The sequence below is a fragment of the Rhipicephalus sanguineus genome, unplaced genomic scaffold (genome assembly GCF_013339695.2).
Source record: "Rhipicephalus sanguineus isolate Rsan-2018 unplaced genomic scaffold, BIME_Rsan_1.4 Seq28, whole genome shotgun sequence".
NCBI classification, from domain to species: Eukaryota; Metazoa; Arthropoda; class Arachnida; order Ixodida; family Ixodidae; genus Rhipicephalus; species Rhipicephalus sanguineus.
Window position 1 is genome coordinate 7,242 of NW_023614931.1, and position 21,588 is coordinate 28,829.

At 47.3% G+C, this 21,588-nt stretch overlaps 2 protein-coding genes across 2 annotated transcripts in view; both read right to left on the minus strand.

Annotated features, from left to right (window-relative positions):
• Positions 1-779: 779 nt before the first annotated feature.
• LOC119376924 (serine/threonine-protein kinase SMG1) lies at positions 780-10,519 on the minus strand. Its single transcript, XM_037646591.2, has 5 exons — positions 10,496-10,519; positions 3,587-3,731; positions 3,073-3,165; positions 2,601-2,707; positions 780-2,213 (listed from the first exon to the last, which is right to left on the minus strand). The coding sequence occupies exons 1-5, from the start codon at positions 10,517-10,519 to the stop codon at positions 2,136-2,138; spliced, it is 447 nt and encodes a 148-aa protein (XP_037502519.2). The 3' UTR covers positions 780-2,135.
• A 114-nt stretch (positions 10,520-10,633) lies between these two features.
• Positions 10,634-21,588, minus strand: part of LOC119376923 (eIF-2-alpha kinase activator GCN1-like) — a 35,522-nt gene continuing 24,567 nt past the window's right edge. The window contains exons 7-10 of the mRNA XM_037646590.2: positions 20,335-20,487; positions 19,446-19,543; positions 11,141-11,216; positions 10,634-10,718 (exon numbers count right to left, since the gene is read on the minus strand). Coding sequence (XP_037502518.1) covers positions 10,684-10,718; positions 11,141-11,216; positions 19,446-19,543; positions 20,335-20,487 — 362 coding nt within the window. The 3' untranslated portion in view covers positions 10,634-10,683. The remainder of the gene's footprint in view (positions 10,719-11,140; positions 11,217-19,445; positions 19,544-20,334; positions 20,488-21,588) is intronic.

Consider the following 21,588-nt stretch of genomic DNA (forward strand, 5'->3'; position numbering starts at 1 on the left):
GAGAACTGCATCGTCGGCACGTTCTCACGACCGACCGAGGCACGGGCGCAGCGTGTCTCCGATAACAATGCTGGCGTCCGGTAATGGCGGCGCTTCGGGGTCGTCTGCCAGTGCCGTCTTACGAGGCGGTGTATCGGAGTATGGGCCGAAACCGATCTCAGCTGTCATTCGTTCCAAACGAGCGCGCAGGTTTGCTTCCATGGTTGGCAGAGCGATGAATACACTACGGCGTTCGAGGTGCACACCCAACATTACCAAACCGACGCGCAGTTTTCAAGCACGCGCGATATCGGCTCCGCTCGACGAGAACGACGCAAGCCGACCGGAAGTGGCGGCACAGACCACGTGGTTGCGCCCAGACGTCAGAGAGAAAAAAATGAAGAAAAAAACTCCGCCGGCGCTCTTGGGCGGAGCCTCGCTCCTCTGCGCTGCCTCCCTCGACTCGCTGCCTATAGCTTTCCGCGCGCTCGCGGCGTTGAGTTGAGGGAGAAAGCCGCGGAACGTGATCTCTATAATTTGGTAACACCACTTAGACTTGACGGATTCGAAAAATTTTTGCGGCATATGACTCGTGAAGAGTCATACGTCAATAATGAGACTATTCCAATATAACTAAGAAAGGTGTTGCAGGGCCCCTTTAAGGGTACATGACATGAAGATTTTCCCCCATATACAAATTACTCTGAAGCGTATGAAGTGAAGATTTTCCCATGCATCTAACTGCTTTCAAGAGTATAATGCAGCATTCAGAAAAATACATAAAGTGACAGCGACAAAAATTTTAAATTGATGGCTTTTATTGATGCGTTCTGGTACACTAGGAGAAAAATAAATTGGGTCCGCAAAAAAACCAACAAAAGCAGGAAGACGTGTCCAAAACAACGAAGACAGAAAAAGACATCTACGCCCAATTAGCCCAAACTGTGAACTCTTGCTCTAAATTTGCCAAAAAAAAAAAAGGCAAAACATCAGATTACGAAATGTGCTTAAGTGAGGACATTTAAAAAAAAAAATGGTACGTACACATTAAGATTGCAAGCTACGTGAATGACTCTCCAAGTCTCTGCATTAACCAGTGTCCACCCTGACCTTCTGACGTACAAAACTTCCAGCACACAAGGAAAAACAAACTTCATGCATCTGCTATAAGAGGCACACAAAAAACTAGGAGAGAAATAACATTGCTAGCAGGGAACTGCAAAAAGTTCAAACCAAAAAGGAACGGTTGAAAAAAAAAAACAGGCCATAAAAAAAACTAGGGGAAAAAAAAAGGTCAGAAGCACACAGCATGTTTGTCGAACACTTGCCGGGAAATAGCGTGGCAAAGAGCGTAGGTTACACAAGCTGCTGCTTATTTTCTCTGCTTCGATATCTTCCTCTTGCCAAAGAAATTCTGCAGCCTTTCAAACACCCGTAGGGCAACTCCCACTAGCGGTGTCGAAGAAATTGAAACAAAACACCAGGTTGCGCCACCTGTGAGTAAGGGTCCTTCCCCCTCCCGGAAGCACAGGCAGTGGTGCCACCTACCGATGGCCACTGACAACTCTCCCTCCTCAGACAAACCCTCGAAGCAGACTCGGAAATGCATAACCTCCTGTCGACCCCACTTGCGCTCTTTCTAAGGACAGGCTTGGCAGCAAATGCAGTCTGCCGGAGGCGTGTTATGCTTGTCTGTAGCGACAGATGTCCGGCGTGCTCCGTGGATGCGAGAGGGAGGCTGGCGGGGAGGAGTACAGGAAGATGGCTACCGCGGTCATTGGCCGGGGCGTGCTGGCAGCCCCGGAGTCCCGTTTGTTTCCCCGTGGCGGTCGCTTGTCGTACAGAGAGACTTGAGGAGAGAGCGTTCTGCTTTTAAGAGCCGACGTAAGGGTTGTTTGGTTGGCGGTGGTTGTCGTGGCGACGACATAACTGCGAGGCGCGCGCACCGGGCCCTCCTCCTCTCTCTCACCCTCGTCATTTTCTTTTTTTTTAGCTTTTTTTTCCCCCAGCAGGGGTTACTGCGGAGGGGGGCTGCCTTGCGTTTTGCTGTTGATCTCGGGTGCCATCATTGTCGTCGTCTGCTGTCCCGCGTCGTCTGCTGGAGCCAGGAATCCAGTTGCCCCCCACTCCCAGGGGGGGCTGATGCCGGTGGCGGATCACACCCAAGGCGTCCAGCCTTCGTACAGCAGTGCCAAGTTCTCCAGGCGAGTAGCCTCGCTGATGATGTAATCCACCTGTGAAAGAACAGTGGAACCAACGTACGCGAGAAAGCGATTTGTGAGAGGCCACACCCGGACACATCCTGTATAATGCAAGCAAGGGACACTGGTGTATTCTGCTATCGGATCGCATAATATCGTCACGTGAGCAATGAAAGTTACATCTCATACCTTAGCAAGAATGGGTTCTTTATTACAGGAGTCTCAACACAAAAATTCAAACGCGATATGACTGTTTTATAGCACTACAGGGATCCCATAAGTGTCATCTGTACAATATCAGCCACAGATACAGTCTAAAAGATATCTTAGTTGAGTTTTGATGTTCCTGCAACCTTACAAACTAAACAGTGCCGCTCAATGCATGCATACCAAGTGAAAATGCATGGTGGCTGTTCTCACCTGCTCGGCGACGCTGGAGCGCTTGTTGCTGTCAGGGTCACGACCGTCCAACTTCATCTTCACCCTCCGCCACACTCCCACCGCGTAGCTGTTGCGTTCTTGCAAAGCTGCAGAGAGAATGCAGGCAGTGAGTAATTAGCACCCACTGTCATGGAAAGTGGCACGAATTAGCTGGTCTTGTTGAGAAACTAGCCAAGAAAAAGGAGGGACAAAAGTAAAGATGCGTAAGGTTCGTCAATTTCGGCTGAACTCATTCATGATTATGAGCGTTGCCGGGGGGCTTCATTCGGTGTGTTGTAACGTTGTCTTTAAGTTTGTAGGGGCTCCTAATACTGCGTGGCACTGTCAATCTATTCGTGCAAAGCCGATCGTTATGTTTTTGTTTTCGTTTGAAGACATTCAGCAGGGAGAGAGGACGACATATTTTCTGATGACGTTCCACGCCCACTTGATGACAACCACTCTCTCTCACCTTTTCCTGTTCTCGGGTCCTTGGTCACTTTCCGGTCGGGTGTCTGCTCGACACTCTTGCTAACAGTCGGGTTCTTTGGCTGGTCAAGGCCATCTGAAACAGAAATTTGAAAGGGAACAAAATGCATTTGTCACACTGTGTACCGTATTTACTCGAATCTAGGCCGGCCCCGATTCTAAGCCGACCCCCGAAATTCGCAAGGCCAGAAAAGTAAAAAAAACCTATTCATTGTACTCGAATCTAAGCCGACCCCCCCACTTTCGCACATCGTTTTTTTGAAAAAAACATCGGCTTAGATTCGAGTAAATATGGTATTTGCTAACAAGTACTTGTAATAAATGTACATCTGGCACACTGTGGAAGTGGCAAAGCACTAGTTTGAGTCACTGTATCCAATATTCTGCTATATTAACATTTGGCTGTTTATGCAAAACGACAAACAGACCACAAGTCCATTTCATATGCCTTTTGGACTGTGCTCTTGTAATGACAATGGTCATTTGGCCGTCCTCACCCTGAGCGTTGGCGAGCTCCGTGAGCCCATCGTAGACACGAGGTACCATGTCGATCAGCTCCGAGAGCGCCTTCTGGGCACTCTCACTGGGCGTTGCATCAGGCGCCAGCAATGTCCTCACCAGTTCAGATGCACGCTCAGAGAACTGGAATTCAAAAGGTGAGACCGCGGAAAGAAAAAGTGATAAGATAAAATGCACAGAACTAAGATATCAGAGTCAATAAATGCACTGCGTCCTTTACATTAACACTACAGGCTACAGTTCATGCATAATGTGTGCTCTGAAAGTTGTGGTCTTCCAAGACGTAAGAAGTTTAGAAGTATTGAGAACACAGGATATAGCACGTGAAGACTGTGTAAAGCAATAGAAAATGGCCTTATGCAATTATGCAGTAGCGACAGTTCGCAGTTCAATTGTGTACTGATTTACCAGAGCATGCACCTCGCATATTCCCTGACCTTTTGTTAAACTTCCATTAGACAGGTTCACGAAGAATGAGTGAATGTTTGATCGCCCCGCTCACTTCCCAAAGTGACGCTGGGGCTATGAGTGACACTAGTGTGAGGGCTCAGATAGATATTTCGTACAACCTGAGTTTATTTCATGCGTAGCTAAGCCCAATTCTGCACAATGCCTCCACGTTCTGTCTCCTTCAGAACATTGTAGCCGTGCGTGGGAATCGAACCCGCAGCCTCGGGCTCGGCAGCGGGCACCCCAGTCGCTGAGATGGCAGTGCAATGGATGCCACGAATATCACAAGTATGTGAAACTTGAATGTTTTTGAGTAAATAAACAATAAACCACACAAAAGAACAGCTCTCCATGCAATGGGGCAAACATTTTGCTGCAAAGCCAAGTTTCCGGCTAGGAGCTTTTTCCGGAGTCGGGGATACTAATTGTAAGTGACATCCACAATGTCATTTTTCAGTGCTGGCAGTTGCAGTGTAAAATACGCTGAATGCTTAGTCTCAACTCGTCTTGCACACCTGTTAACCAACAACGTGCTTTGTGCCAAGAAGCAGCTGTGAACACTTTTACAGCACTTTAGCAGCTTGTTGTCACCTATGGTCCCCTCGATTCAGATTTCATTCGCTCAGGCACTGCATAGCTGCTTGGTTTTTGAGAAGCATTTGTTTCACAGATACGAGTGATCTGAAGTCAATTTGGCTACAATGCAATAAAGAAACCAAGTGGTGGGCAGTCACATTCTGCTCGGCTGGATCGGCTGCAGAATGACAGTGCTTTCTGCTGTAGGCATGACAACTCTGCACACGTGTTCCAGCACAGCCTCTACACCAGGGGTCTCAAACTCGCATCAGCTACCGGGCTGCATTCACGAAATTTAGTCCCGCAAAGGGCCGGGATGGAGAAAAATTGAAAGCGGAAGGGGGTGGCGGAGAGTGTAGTTTGAACTAATTTTCAGCTAACGTACGTTACCATTGGCATGAAGGGCTTTCCCATATAACACATATATGGATCATTTCTGAACGGGATTTGACGTAGAGATTTGAGAAACATATCAATGCCTTTCTCCACAATGACTAAAATCTTGACTGAAGTATACAAACACAAGGTGACCAGATGGTGTGCATCAAGAAAAACTTGATACCAGTAACGTCTGTGTAGCTAAGCCGAACAAAGCGTTATTAATCATGATAGGCGGGAAAATAATGCGAGAACCATTTAGCAATGTCGCGAACAGCCACAAAGTCATAAAAAAATATGGGATGAAGACTGCCTGTCAAATGCGGGCCGCGGGCCGCACGCGAAAGGTCAGCGGACCGCGTGTTTGGGACTCCTGCTCTAGACTCTCATTAGCATTTCGTTAAGATGCATGACTCTTAGCGGAGGAGACAGTGAACACTCATATGTAAACAAACGATGCAGAAATTAACGTGACAGGAATGTAAAAACACAGGCTACACCAGTTATCCTCCCAACTCCCAACAGTGCCGCCAAACGAAAACTGGTGGTATTGACAACAGACTACAGTCAAATCTCGTTACAACGAACACCACATTAACGAACATTTCAAATTAACGAACTTTTAAGAAATCCCGTGCCGACTGCTTATAGTTTCAATGTAAAAATATTTCACTACTACGAACTTCAGAATAACGAACATTTCAGAATAACGATCGTTATTTAATTCCCGTGTAATCTTAACAACACCTCAGTACTACGAACTTATATCCCGAAATGCGAGGATTCTTAGATTTCAGTGTATCGGTCATGGCAGTCGGAGCTGTAAGGTAGCAGACGACGCAGCGCGAAGAGCGGACGCCCTCGCGCTAAAACCTGAGATGGCACGGGAGGAGAAAGACGCGGGCGGAGAACTTTTTTTTTTTTTCCCCTTCGTTGCGGAGGCGACAACGCATCAGGTTTTGTAAAGGCCCAACCGCATGCATAGCACGCGACTTTCGAGCGAAGGCGACTGCGACAAACGGGCTCCGTCGCGCTGCTCGATTGAAAACTATTGCGCGCACGCAGGCAAATTACGAAAAAGAATTACAGAGTAGATGAATGACAACATGCCAAATTTATTATTGTCTTGTTTGAGATAAAGATGCCATAAAAGCGTTTCGGGACTTCCTTTTTTCGCAATCTTATGTTTAACCGCGGCAGTGGTATCTGCTGTGATCCCATGGGGCGCCCGGAAGTGTACGCTGCCTACGCTACGTCGCACTTTGCAAACTGCATTATGTTGGGGTTAGTCCACGAGGCGCATCTCGACAACGTTTCCTCTTGCTGTCATAGAACGTTTAAGGGGAGACACTGGTCTCGAAACGAAAAGTTTTATTATTGGAGATATTGTAATGAAATTGGGTGTGTATATGTATTTCTTCCTCCTGTTTTCAAAAATATAATTAGTTTTCATGTACTTCAATTAGTTATCAAATTGTGAGAGCATAAGTGAAATCTAATTAGGTAATTTCTTACGGGTCATTAAGACACTTTCCCTCAGTATTTTTAGGTTCTGTTTAAGATGCAGCTGTAGCCAAAGACCTGCCATGTGGAGCTATGCTATTTATATTGTCACTGAGATATATCATCATATAAGAACTTTCAATTGTATTGACATTGTGTAATCTTGAAATGCAATTAGCTCACATTATTGTTCACAAAATTTCATATGTTCATCTTAGCCACAAAAAAATAGCATAGCTCCACAGTCCTATTTCTTACGAATTCAACGGTATAAAATTTATCAAAATTACCTTACAAAAACATAATGAAAAGATCCGTAAGGCTGGTCAAGTTGGCAAAAAATGTGAAGCTGAGAAAATCGCGTTTGAAGATTGACACGCACTGTATAAATTTCTAAAAGGAACCTTTAACCATAAATTTTATTCACATGTTCCCCATCTGTTTCCCTTCAAAACAAACAGAAAGTGTCTTGTTCCACCCAAGGAATCATATCTAAAAAAATTTTCCAATGTGCAAAGCATGATCAAAACCCCACCATGACAAGCGGCTGGGGGGTTCTGGAAAAGCCATGGGGTATGAGGCTCAAGCGACTGGCTGCTCATGTCTTTTCAGTCTTTAGGAAGAACCTTCTAGATGTTAGGCAGCATGTTACCCTGGGTAATAGGTTGCTATGCTTGAGAGAATACCTTCAAAGTAGTCCAGGACTGTAATCTTCAGTTGCACCCGTTTTGTGTCTCCTTGCAAGAGTCTTTTTTGTGTTGGTGCTCTTCAGATGAGTTGCATTTGCCTTGCGTAAACGCAGAGAGTCTTTTTCTAGGCTTCGTCGAACAAGGCAATCCCCAGCAATATAGCCCAAACTTGCAGCAATGGACTCGTTGGTTGCCCTTCTTCCTTGGTTGTAGATGGCAACAGCCTCAGCGGCAGCTCGCTTCACACTTTCCAGCGAAGCGTTCCCATTCTTTGAAGTTTGGGTCCAGATGACCGAATGAAGACTCTCACTCGCGTTCTGGGTCTTCCCTTCACAGCACCGTGCCAGCAGGCTCTCATCACTGAGCCTCGCAAAGACTGGCTCCAGAGCAGCCCCAACACAAGCCGGCAGGGCATTCTTGTGTGAAGGTGGACTCTCCCCATTGGCCAAGGCTCTATTGTACTTGCACCAAGAGCTAGCACCCTCGGGGCACTTTGAGTGCTTTGGTGCATCATCTGTCGATGTCATGTGCAGCAGTGTAGCTTCGACTGCCCTCTTCATAGCTGGCACGTCATTGATATTGCTCCTCAGGGCATATCCGTAGTAATTCGCGATCTTCTTGATCTTCTCTTGTGTGAGCTTTCCTCTACCCCCAAGAGACTCACCCTGAGCCTTCTTTTTGTCCACAAGGTTCCGTAAAGCTGCACCCATTCGCTTGTGGACATGGTTGATGCAGTCCTTTTTGTCTATTTGGATAAAGCCGTACACCTCGGCTTCGGACAAGGCATGAAAAGTGCGGCTGTCTCCATCAGAGAGCACAGTCGTGTAGCGCAGACCATGCTTGGCCCAGGACCTCTGAAACATGGTCAGCGCAGCCTCTACTTCCATGCGGCCAGAGTTGCATTCGATGTTTCGTTGGCACTCGTGGGTTGCCAGCCAGTCGGTGTACCCTTCGTCTTGCGGCTGTGGTCCCAGGGCACAGCTGAGACAAAAGTTTGAGTAAACAACATGGTCAATTACAAGGCCAGTGTAGAGCTCAATGATGCAGCCCACACCTATGTGTGAGCTCCGACCTCGCGTCATCCATGAGCCGTCGAACACAACATCGATGTTCCCTATGGGGTTCAGGAAGTCTGTATACAGCTCTTTTATTACTGCCACACTAGCAGCTTCACTTTCAGTCGCTGTGTTTTCGCAGGCTTTCACTAAACTTTTTAGGTGTCCCTGAAACGTCTTGTGGTGCAAGCCTCGGTGCGAAAGGTTCATACACGCACAAAAGTCCGAAAGGGCAGTAACACCTTTGCCTATCATCTGTATCCCCTTCATGGCCCTCATGTTGACTTCGAAGGGAGTGATGGTGGCAGTTCCGCTCACTCTCGGAGAAGAAAATTGCTTCTTCTCGAAATCACAACTGCTGCAAGAAAAAATAAGCTTTACCGCAAGGCCGTACTCCTTGTCCGTTGCCTTCCTCACGCTGAGACTTTTTGCGTCGCATTTGTCGCACTTCGCTTGTGCAAAAAAGTTATTCAAAACTTTCATATCGACGAGCAAAAAATCGGTCCCGGCGTCACCGGTCTGGCACTCCGCGCTTACTCCAAGAAGGTCGAACTTGCGCTGGGTAGCCGACTTTCCAGACAGAACGGTCTTCGTTTGCGCCGATCTCTCAACTCGCTGCGCCTGCTCCGCCGTTGAGTAGTACGCGGCATCAACCCGAAGTGTTTCGCTAGTCGAACTTGGTCCCACGGTGTCGTCAGTTGAAGTTCCCGGCAGGTCCAAAGGGTCCGGCCGCGACTCCAACTCCGCTGCCGACGGTGCACTTGTAGCCGGCGCCTTCTTGTTCCAAGCCCGTTTTTTACGGCTTCCAAAAGCTCGTTGCGTCGATGGTTTCAGACGAGAGTCTCCAGGCATCTCGATCGCGTGGAAAAACTACCGGCACAAAGTAGAGACACGGTCCGTCGAGAAACACGCACGATCGCAAAAGCAGGCGCACACAAACGGACAGCCACGGCGGAGAACCAACACAAAGAAAAAAAAAATGACGTGTCGGTCGCGCCAGCCAATGGGAGACTCGGAAAGGCGCGCTTGAAAAGCGCGCCGCGTGAGAGCCAATCAGTGGCCTGGAACGACCTTCAGAAAACCCGCGACGGCGGCCGTTCTGCTTGAGCGACGCCATTTTGAGATGGCGCAAAATGTGCACAAAGAAAACAGCTTCAAATCTAGCCCAAGATGGCGGCGCTCGGCCCGCTGCAACGCTCATGGCGCGCGCGGGAAGTTCGAACAAATTTCGTCCTTTTGGGGACATTTTAGTGCTGCCGGGGTGCTTTGAAAGCCGATTTTATCGCGTTTCCCGACCGAATTTAGCGTTAGCAATTTGAGAGTAGGTGCTCAGAAGTACAAACGCCTCGAAAATAAGCTTTGCGAAAAATCGATTTTTTGACCATTTTTGACCGTTCCAAGACCCGCGTCTCCCCTGAAACCTTTCGTGAAGCTTTGCTGTAAAAACATCTTCTGCTTCTGTTTTCGCCAGCTCGCAAGCACGTTTTCGGAAACTCGAACGACCGCAATGCGGCGCCCGATTTCCATCCGTCTCTGCACATGTAATAACTATTATTTAAATGCGGCAACGCGGTGCACTTGAGTCTTGGAAGGAGTTGGCACTTCCATGCCGTCGATGCGAACGCAGAACGGGATGACCAATCTCCATCACACGTACGACCTGAAACAATAATGGCACAAATGGCCAAGGCGCGTAGGAGGCGGCATTTTGAAATGCCGATGGCAATAACAATAACCAGTTCTTTTTTGGTTTTTTTTCGGTACTCGATTCTAACGCGCATGCGATTTTGGGACTCGTTTTTACCGGAAAAAAGGTGCGCGTTGCGCGTTAGATTCGAGTAAATACGGTATCAGGATTCTACTGTAGACATAAACTTTGACTGCAACGAAGTACCACGACAACAGACTTTTTCACAGTAGATCAATTTCGTTGAAGTGGATTTGACTGCATTCTTATTCTATTATATGATGCCCGGATCATACAATGGTTTTGCATGGTTCCTCAAGTCGTATAGTTTGGGTTTCAACTGTATATTGAGGCTGACTTGGGTTTGCTTCATTAACCTCCACCAAATGTAATGCAAGTGAACAACCAGGTGCACCAGCGTTTTCCAAACCTGTCTGCCGATCTTGAAGTGATCTGCAGGGCAGACAGGCATGCTGCAAACTATGATGTAAACTATCAACTATCAAGTGCTGTGACGTGGCTGTTGGCAAGCCTGCTGCGAATGCTGACCGACAAATCCTCACCAGGGTCCATTGCTTCCTTCGGGGCATGCCAAATTAGTCTGATGTTGTGCTCACCCGGATGGGGAGCCAACAGGCTGCAGACGGAAGAGAAGGCAGGCCGCAGCCAAGCCTTCACATATGGTCCAGGTTGCAACGGCTGCGCCAAGGCTCGTTCTACAGCCTTCAGTACTAAACCTAGAATGGCTCCACTTGCTTGCAGCCTGGCATACCTGGGTAGACGACAGAGCACAAAGCAAATTGTGGCACTTGTAAAGCAAAAAATGGGTGGTTATCCTCCTGAGATTTTGACCAAAACTTTCAAACAGTACAAATTGCATTCATAGAAAGATGCCACAAAGAAATGCCAGCTAATGTAGGATACAGTCTCCCGCATGCCTAAGCGGAGCATTACAACTAAGTTCCTCCAGCCAAGCCAATGGTACTGCCTTAATTGCGTTACATTTTCTCTCCAAACCGACACAAGCAGTACTTGCAAAACAGTGATGCCCTCACATCTCCTGCATACTTCTAGGACTTTATGCAAAAAGAGACAGGTGGGTTCTGGTGAAATTCAGTGAGTATGGCAAGTGGATGAAACTAGCATGAAAGAGCCTTGCCTTGCCAAGATGGTCACACACGCCACTGTGCTTACCGTGAAATGCCGAGATCATGCACTGCAGGTATCCGTAGCGTACAGCCGATGTAGCTGTCTTCTGCTCCATGCCCTCCTGCAAAGAGATGACAAAGAATCATCGGCTAACTCTATGAGTACTCCCACGCATAGCATGCCTTATTTCAATAACAGCCAGTTACCTATGTCAGCATCAGCCATCTCCACATGGCACCTAAAATTTGTGCAATACTTAGCAGTAAAGAAAAGCACAAGCTATGCAATTGGTAAGGTCAAACAGTCTCACCGAGCAAGACTACGAACTTACTGGCCAAAACCTAACCTATCCACAGCAAAATTGGGCATGCAAAGTGAATTATCGATCCAATTAGGTTTTCCAGGGTGACTACTCTCTTGCACATCCCTCTCGAGTCGTACAAACATGATACTGGATTTCAGTGCTTTTCGTTTCCATGTCTTAACAAAGCAGATTTCCCAGGCACATCACAGCCATAAAATTTTAATGACATCTCATCTGGTGCATTTATCACGCACAAAATAAAAGCTGCACCGTTTTTGCTACATGTACACTTCAAATAGTTTTGTATCAATTATTAATTCTTACACCCTAAATACGACTTGTGCTGCTTCAGTATCCCTTGCAGGCGACGCATAGTCTGCTTGAAGCTTTTGCATTCGCATCTTTATACGCCCTTGCACCGCAGTAAACAACTGCACACTAATAAACACATTGAATACAGTCACCGACTGTTCATTCGGACGCGGTGGGAACCGCCGAAAAGACCGAATAATTGAGAATCCGAACAAAAGGATTGACCATAAAAAAAGCACCTTTACAGGCCCAGTCACCAGAAAAACTTGTCAATTTGCGTCTGCACAAATGCACGCTTACGCGCAACCAAGTCTGCATGTATTTCAGCCAGTGTTTGGCCATCGCTGTAGGTTGACAACAGCACTGTTGTGGACTGCGCTAAATATGGTTGTGGGCTGTGCTGTGGGCGGCGCATCGTCATCGGAGTCACTGTCCCCCTGCGCTGGTTCGAGGACCCAACCTTGCCATCGTCCAACGCGGCGAAAACTCCCGAGCAACTTTGAATTGCAGTCGTCGTCCTCTGCCTTACACCTGGGGAATAATCGCTGCTTTTTTAGTCATCGTCAGTGTAATGTAGTTGCCGCGATTCTTCATTAGTACCGATGGGGCAGATCTAACGGGTGGCATCAGAGCCATTTCAGCAGAATCAGGCCTCGCGTGCGAAACAGCACCAAGCAACAAACAAGAGAGCGAAACCGGCAAAGCGTGAGGCGCAGATCACCCTCAAATGCCGTACCGAGCTGACTCCGAGTGTGGCTTGGCTTGGCAATCGATGGACACTCAACTGGGTAAAGCCAAAAGGCAACCATTACACGTAGCCAACAAACACAGCCTTCGAGATCGGTAATTGTAATTTCTGCGTGTATTTTGACACTGGCACAACCTTCAGCCACAGCCAGTGCAACCTTTCAGTGCTGGCAACCTAGGAAAGTATTGTAAACATTGCTGACAGTATGTCATGGCGTTCGAAGTCGCACTCGATCAGGCAGCCGGAGTGCGAAATATTGAACGGCGCACTGTGGGGCGTCCGAATTTTCGATCATGAGTTTACATTACTTCAATGGGACGAGTGACAGTGCCGCAGAGGTGTCCGAATTTTCGGCATCCGAATCAACTGTCAAAAACTGTATTTTGAATGAGTGTTTCTTGAGAGTTGTTACTTGACATTTAGAAGAGCCACGATGCATCCCAACGGCACAGCAAGCAAGTTGAACCTTGTTTGATCTAACTGTCCTTGCTGACAAGAATTATCGTGTACATAAGCTCAGACCTCAGGATGAGTTAACAGCCTACACACTTTACAAGACCTATGTACAACAGATTTTCAGATACAGTATAACCTCATACAACAGACCTTCATAGCCAAGAGGATTTTGTCTGTTGTAAAGGGAGTATGCAAAATCCAAGTACTGTTACAACAGAGTTTTTATGTAAACACTGAATGGGTCTGTATAACCGGACAGAATTATGAGTCACAAACATGGTCCTATTTTTAACGGGGGCCAAAAAAATGCGATTTTTGGAAAATCGCATTTTCAGTTTCTGTAGCCCATTTTCCCTATCTGATTCCAAAATATCTTCACTGAAAACTACGTAGAAGTGCTATAAAAAATTTTTTTGCGTCTGCCGACTGGTGAAAACTGCGGAAATAGCAAAACCAAACAAACAAAAACAGCGTTTTTCAATATTATAGCTCGGCAACGACGCAACCGGGCACCATCACTTTGGGCTCCTCGTAAAGAGCATTTCTCCTTGTTCAAGTTCTCCGTTTCAGCTAGCTCCTCCATTCAGTACCAAGCGTACAAAAAGCACATGTTTGAAGTTCATTCGAGGCCTCCGATTGGCTGCTTCTGCCGTGATGCTCGCTTTGGGTTCGTCGTCTGCTGTTTGTGCGTCGCGAGGACGTGGCTGTCGAAAATTGCGTAACTTAGTGACGCGTTCGTACTCGTTCTGTGTTCACGGGTCGACGATAATTTAGAACGCTTTAGTTAGGCAGCTGCAAGCGGAAGCTTAATCATCAGATTACAATAGCGCGCTGCACTCATCGCGAACACCGCAGACGTGCGACTGTAATAGCGTTGACTCGTTGGACCCGCTATTAGAGGTTCTTATCAGCACTTCGGAGCTTATGACGAAGACCACCGCGGGACAACTCTTTGTACTCACAGTCGAGCATGACGTACTTTGAAACATCGGGCACCGCGGCCATGCACATCGCAAGCGAGCTTTCTACTTGATGTCGTGGCTAGGCCTAACTCCGCTTACGGTGCCGATGTACGAGACAACCCGAACTTTGCGGGCAAGAACATTGCACTAGCGACATGCGAAAGCAAAGAAGCCGCAATCTCCTTCATCGCAAGCAACGAATCACATCGCTCGCTGGCTCCTCGGAACCGCGGATGGGCATTTTGTGCATCGGCAGCGGACCCCCTGGCCAAGCTCGCCGCGCAGTGACCGCTCGGAAAAGCGGTGGCAGCGGCTAGCAATTTCGCGCGTCAGCGTCCCAAAACGCAACACCGTGCATGCTGCGCGCCAATTTTTGTCGCTACAGCTAGGCGTAGCTGATCACTGACAGACCGGAGATCGGCGGCCTTCGTTCAAATGCGTCGATATCCGCGGCGCGCTGTTCCAGTCCCGAAAGTATGCTAAGCGATGTTTGAAGTCGGAAGTTATTGAGTTTGGTATGTCCGTGGCAGAAAAGTCCGCTCTAAAGGAGTCCTGACCGGCTTGCTGACCAGACATTTTAGTCAATTATATCCGAATGCCCATTGTACCAGAGTCCGTTGTAAACGAAGCTCAATCAATGGAACAAATACAGAGGTCAGCATAACACCGCAAATTGGTATGTAATATCCGAATGTCTGTTGTAAACAGATCCGTTGTAACGAGGTTATACAGTCGAACCTCGATATATCGAACGGCACGGCGATCGCGAAATAGTTCGATATATCCAGAATTCGATATAAAAATCACGTAAAAAATGCGTCAAGAACTTGTGGAAAACAACCAACGAACCAATCGTGGTGCAGTAAATACTCACTTGAAGATTCAAACAAAGTATTTATTGTGTTGGCTTAAAATACTGAAAAAGAGTAGCCTGCTTTTTGTTGGCAATGGCGTGTTTGACGACTGCGTCCTCAACATAGTCCAGGCGATCCACAAGTGAAAGGCCGGTGCCTTCAATCGCGCTGCAGTGGCGGCGCGCAAGGGCCAAAGCGGCTACGACCTCAGCTGATGTCGGGAGCGGGGCACCATCAGCGCTTGCGGGATCCACCTCGGCAGCGTCTTCATTCGGCTGCTCAGCGGTAGCTTCGGCGACGATCTCTACATCCGTTAGCTCCGCCGTTGTACCAGTGCTGTCGTCACCTCCAACGAAGTCTTCGATGCACATGCTTTGCGGCTCCGCACCAACAAAGCTCTCCAGCTTGCTCCACGTTTCGGCGAGCTCGCTTTCTTCATCTGCGCATGCCAACTCAGCTTCCTCGGATTCTTCCACTGATGCTTCGTCAGTGCGTCCACCGAAGCCCGCATGCCGAAAGCAGTTGGCTATCGTAGACTGCTTGACGTTTTCCCACGACGCCTTGAGCATTTGGATGGCGCCCAAAAGATCGATCTTCAGATCTTGGCCCATCCGGAGTCTTACAAGCAAAATGTCGATCAGCCGACGCTTGTAGATAGACTTAAATGTGCGGATAATGCCCTGGTCCAACGGTTGGAGCTTCGAAGTGGTGTTGGGCGGCAGAAATACCACTTCGATGTTGCTCAGCTGGGCATCGGTGTGGTGTGCCGTGCAGTTACCGACGATAAGGCATACCTTCCGTCCCTGACGCACCAGGTCCGAATCCCACGCCTTCAGCCTGGATTGCTTCCAGTTTTGCTGCAAAAGTCAGGGTCGTCCGTTTCTTCGCGTCTGCAGCCATCGCTACACACACCACAACGCGCGGCAGGCCTAACACACGAGCACAACAACGACCGATGCGACGGATGCCTGGCGATACTATCAAGGAGGAGTTGGTGCAACAAGTGCAGTGCGTCATTGCTGCAAGGCTGCGGCGTGCGTATGCCGCTACGTTCAAGTGGCGCACTCGGCGCCATCGATGTGTGCAGCAGTCGTAAACGCCCACCGCGCTACCGCTATTTTCGAGAGTTGCGGGAAAGCTCGCCGCCTGTCAACGGAGCGCGGCGGGAAAGCTCGCCGCCTGTCAATGGAGCGCGGGCGGTTTGGGGTGGCCGAGTTCGATATATCCATTATACGTCAAACTTCGTTCGAAATAAAAAATTAAAAATGCATGCGATTTCCCACGTGATATAGGAACCGTTCGATATAGGCAATAATTCGATATGTCCGTGTTCGATATATCGAGGTTTGACTGTACTGTAGTACACTAGACTGTGTGTAGATAGTAACTGGTTCCTTCCATACAAAGTGTCTCAGGCATTCTGGTGACCATCTCAGATTTTCGTGAAAAAGATTGCACCTATCTACTGTCTAGCACAGAGCATTCTGTCAAACTATTTTGCCTGAAAAATATTTCCTCGTCACATGGTGAACTTTTAAATTTCACTTATCCGTGTGACACATGGTCCCACAATGAAATAACAAAATTGTTTCTCGGCATAAGAAAAGAAAACCTCACCAGTAGAGGGTGATAACTGGTCCTAAATATGCAAAAGGCTTTATTTATTGACAAATGTGGTGCAGCTTTTTAATTTTTTTTTTTGCATACGTGATCAGTCTTGAGAAAATTGACAGAATGACAATTTTTTTTACGACAAAAATGCCGTAGATTTTGTTCACAGTGCACTGTTCTAGATATGCACTCCACAGTAAAACCACTTCTGAATAAAATACGTCTGCCAAGTGGTACAGTGGTTACGGTGCTCGGCTGCTGACCCAAAGGTTATGGGTTCGAGAAAAAGCTGGGATGCAGGATGACGTCACCCAGCTAGCCTCCTCAAGCCAGCCTCCTCTGACACAATTCCCTTTCTCCGAGGCCTCTCTGCGCAGTAGCGAGGCCTCGCAATGCTCCGAGACAATAGTTTTGCGCATGCACTGGGTTGCCCGGGATACAGAGATCTGCTGCAAGTTGAGCCTCCGCACACAAGAGCTGAATATAAAAACAACAGGGGACTCCTGGTTTAAGTAGGTTCGCTTGATGTTTTTCTTTTTTTTTTTTTTGCGGTCATAGGTTGACTTTAGGACGTAAGAAGTGGATCTATAGCATAGGTTTACATAGGGTAGCCTCTTCGCAGAGGAACTTCATACCCCAAGGACGTCAGTGATGGGCCGACTACTGACAGTGGTGCATATTATAAAATGGAACTGTGGTTGCTCCGAGCAGAAGGCAAAGATTTGTTAATGCTGCAACATTTTAAAAAGGAAATTGAAAAATTCGAAGGTGGAACCGTGCTGCACCTGAAGCTAGCTACCAGCATCATTTCTGGAGCAGGCAACGCCAGCCGATTAATCCCCTTCGAACGACCTTGAATTGACGGGCCTCTGTCGATAGTGCAATCTGCCATGAAGCTGAATAGCTCGACAAAAGCTGCATCGGCACTGTGCATGGCTTCGGGGCTTATCGGAACGCATGCGTGAGCACTGTTTTGTCTCCTGAATACTGTTTCACCATGGTTGAGACTACGGTGTGCCCTTAGATCAGGCTGCACATGTTTTGGCATGCCAATGGGCAACGGTGAAACTTCTGGTAATAGATGATGCTAAATCAAAGATTTCGGCACAGCTTGGTGCAATTTGTGTAGATCTTATCAGGATGGCACAGTAAATCCCCTTCTAGTGCACTCTGGCATAGGAGTGGAATCACTGAATTAACCCAGTTTGAATCATCAAGGTATTAAGGTAATTGTACATAAATAGAACAGAGAGTGGGCTATAATGGCATGCAATACCAAACAACAGATGGCGGCTGCCACCATCCTGAAGACAAAGTTAGCAAAACCAAGGCCATTGTTGTAGCTGTCACCTGCCATTAATGTTGGCCTGAAGATAAAATTACGTGTTTTGAAGCAGCTCGGGTGCACTTTAGGGTATTTTTACAGCGTCGGCACACTTGGAAAAGCTATATCGCCTACTACAGTCGAACCCACTTATAGCGATCCCAGATATAATGATCTGTTGGTTATAACGACCATATTTCGGTGTACTTACAATTTTCCTATGCTACCCATTGAAGCTGCGTCCACATATTTAAAGCAAACATTTTTCAAAGCTTCCTATTTTTACAACGAACACTTCAGACACGGTTGCAGTAAAAATATGGCGCATACGAAGCGAAAAAAGGTTAAAGCGGGCCTTCTAAAGCATGAAAGGTGCGCTCATGCGTGCCCCGCTCCAGTCTAATGGTGACGAAGATACCCTAGATCGGCGAGCACCGCATGCTGATTTCAGGTGCTGCAAGCGAAGTCGCTCACTTTCCTGGCATTCCTTTAGTGGCAGAATGGCAGTGACAAATAAATGAAAAAAAAAAAAAAGAAATAGGAGGCAGCATGAAGCCACGTGCTCAGCTTTCGCATGGCAACCTTTTCTGGCACAGTTCTCTGCAGCTATGACCACCTACGATGAACCTATGCCTTGGAATGCGAGAAGCCATAAAATGCAATAAGCGATGACAGCCAATAACTTTTCGGCGCTTAAAAGTTCACTGTGCCGACACCACAATGTGCCCCAAAATGTCTTTCGTCTTTTCAGTAATGGCAGAGACCGGCCGATCAATGATTATGACTTCCGCGCGATTGTGGCGATTCCTTCACGGAGAAGCATCAGAAGAGAGCAAAGGCGACGTGGCGGCTGGCGATGAATGTGCCTTAAGACTTATCGCCGACAACCTTATCACAGTCATCCGCAGCTATCGGCTCAGCTGCACATGTGGCATACACTGTTCGGATTGACGGTGGTACAAGCAGTACTAGCGCACGATGCTGCCATTTGCAAGCTCGCCGCCGCCGCACCGTGTGAGGTAAAGTGCTCATCACTTCATAGAAAGAGAAGCAGCTCGCTGGTGCTGAGTGGCATGGGCACCGAGAAACATTGATGCACTGACAGCGAGTGTATATTACTGCATTTTTTATTAGGCGACAACCCAAGCACGTCACGCCTGTCGTGCAGGGCCGTCAGAGCATCGCGGAGACTTAGAGTGCACATTGCGTGCAAAATGCTCGTCTTTGCCACATTGAACGAACAGGCTACTCACCACACCCGTGCACAGTCCAAAGTGAAGCGGGCACGAAGAGCGCACAAATGTGCGTAATACAGCAAGCGGCCTGGCAATGATGGCATGAGCCGAGTAGGCGACACGTTGCATGCAACCTGCCAGGGATGATCGGCTCCACGTGGCGGTACCGCTGTTCAGTGAAACGGTGTCGGTTCACTGCAAAGGCTGTTTCACTCGTGCACGCAGTGGGCGTCGCTTCACAGCGCGAAAAGGCCTAATTTCTCACAGGAGGGGCTTTTAGCACTTTTCAATAAAAATGCGCAGAAAAAAAAAAGTGGCTTGGTCGCTAAGTGCATGTTTTTCAGGGCGAGTCCATTTACAACGAACTAATGATATAACGACCAGTTTTCGTGGCACTTTCGAGTTCGTTATAAACGAGTTCGACTGTAATATGCGTTGTGCTATGTTTTGATAGCAAATGCAACCAGTGTGCTACAGTCACTGTCCACAAAAATGTGTGAATTCCACTTATTGGCTGATAAATAGGTTCAGATGTGCCATGTACCTTGAAGCCGGTGACAAGAAAACTGGGTGGTTCCTGTGTGAATCGTGAGCACCACTTGGACATCATCTTGAGTGTCAGCAGCAAGGTGCCTTCATGTACTGCACAAAAACAAACAAATGAATAAATACAAGACCACAGTAAAATACACTTATGCCTTGATATAAAAAGCTACTAAAATTAGGAATTTGCATTGTTATATTGAAAATTCTAGTGTAATTTTAACTTTTTTTTCAACGTAAGGGTACCACAATGGATGTCCCCTAACAGGACAGTATGAAAAAGTGATCAAAATAAATACAAATCAATTTTGTTCAACCCGAGAGCCAGCGACAACTTCAGCGTGATGTTACACCGACAAAGTTCTCCTCATAGTGGCCGTACTGCTTGCATAAAGCCAATGGAAACGCAGGTCCATAGCACTGTGGCAATCAGTGCAAGCAAAGCTATCACAGCCGTTCCACCACCACAAGTTGACAATCAATACCTTCAGTACACTGTAAAACAAAACTGATTATTAGGGGAGTATTATGGCCCCCAACTATAATTGTCATCTGGCCTGCTCGCGTTTCCTTTCTTGAAAACCCCGCTCCCGCCACTTTCCTATCAGGAATGCTATGTCATGCTGATAGCGGGCACGCCACTCATGACCCGGAAGTGCAAGGACCACGGTGATAATGCGAGAAAAGTACGCAAGGTAAATGACAAATACTCTATTTTTTTATTGGAGTGTACTGTCCAAAGTGGCAAAACATTCAGTTCTCCATTCACCAAGCTAAGCCACTTGCACTAAGACCGATGAATGCGCAACATCAAAACCTGTCACACGCCACGAAAGCTTTAGGACTGGTACAATCCAAGTGATGCACGTGCGGTGACAAGACACACTCACCCTCAGCCTTGAGGACAGCCAGGAGGTGCTGCAGAGCGATCTCGCTCAGCCGTTGAATGTGGGAGGCCCCAGTCACCACATGGCAGCTCACCTCGCCAATGGCGGTCAAAACGCTTAGTCTCTGCTCGGTCGTGGTCAGCTTCCCCTCGGAGCCTGCAAGTTTGGAGAGAGGAAACCATCAAATGCGCCATAAAGCTTGTTGTTAAAAAATGAAAAAAGAGAAACAAATTTAGAAATCCAGTGCTTATTTTAGGATTAATTCTGCTCTAATCCAAGGCTAATTTTGTGGTTAATTTAGAGCTAATGTCGTTCTTGTGTAGGTCTTGGTGAAGTTCTAAATCCTGCACAGCAGCTCCACTACCGTGAAACTTGACGTAATGCATAGTGCAGGCAACCCAGGGCAACCATTTTTTTGGCAATCGCGTACTTGCTGAGGCGGTAGTGCGCCCTTTTGTGCGCCGTGGGTATCAGCCGACGTTTCAGAAGTGTTTTTCGCAATTTTACGTAAATTGTTGTGAGTAATTCTTCGTTATTTCTTAAGTTTTCTTAAGTTTAAGTTATTTTAGACCTCGGTTTATTTTGCACTAGTTTTGAGCATTGTTAGCCTTGTTTTAGGCCTCTACTGACCACTCCGTGACCATGCAACAGACAGTGGATGGATGACAAGCTGAGCCCTTAAAGTGAGGTTTATTTACATTACTGTGCAAAGCAACTGTACCATTAGCTATGTCCACTGAATTGCTACTGTGATTCAGCCATCACCGTTAATGTAACAAGGCTAGGCTTGCGCGAATATTCGAGCACTTCAAATATTCAAACGAATATTACAGTATTCGAATTCGCTTCGAAACGAATTTAAATTCTTGGAAATTTCGAAGTATTCGAAATGAACGAATAGACAGATATAAACCGCTTGTAACCCCCTGTAAAGGTGCTTTCACTGCAGTGGAGGTGTGCTATACCGTGAATACACCTTCAGATCAGATCAGTTAAGGGGGGAAGCGGGTCTTTGAGACCGAAAATCAGAAAAAAAATCGAATTTTTGAAAATGTTTTATTTGGATTCTACCGCTACTGATGCATAACCTCGCCAATTTTCATGCGTCTTAGATCAGTATTTTAGCCGTGACAGCATTCTATGTGCCATTAGCGAGCTAAATTTTTAGCGATAAACGCGTAAAAAATGGGCTTATTCAGCGCCGCGCTGTTGCCGCTCTATGTTCCCTACGGCAGCCATCTTGGTCGCATTCGAAAG

Bases quoted from the DNA above. Each gene is read 5' to 3' on its own strand.
- LOC119376924 (XM_037646591.2), bottom strand. From the start codon at position 10,519: ATGGACCCTGGTGAGGATTTGTCG. The intron at 3,732-10,495 runs GTCAGCATTCGC...TTTGAATTCCAG, and splicing joins ACCCTGGTGAGGATTTGTCG to TTCTCTGAGCGTGCATCTGA. The intron at 3,166-3,586 runs GTGAGGACGGCC...TTTCTGTTTCAG, and splicing joins GGAGCTCGCCAACGCTCAGG to ATGGCCTTGACCAGCCAAAG.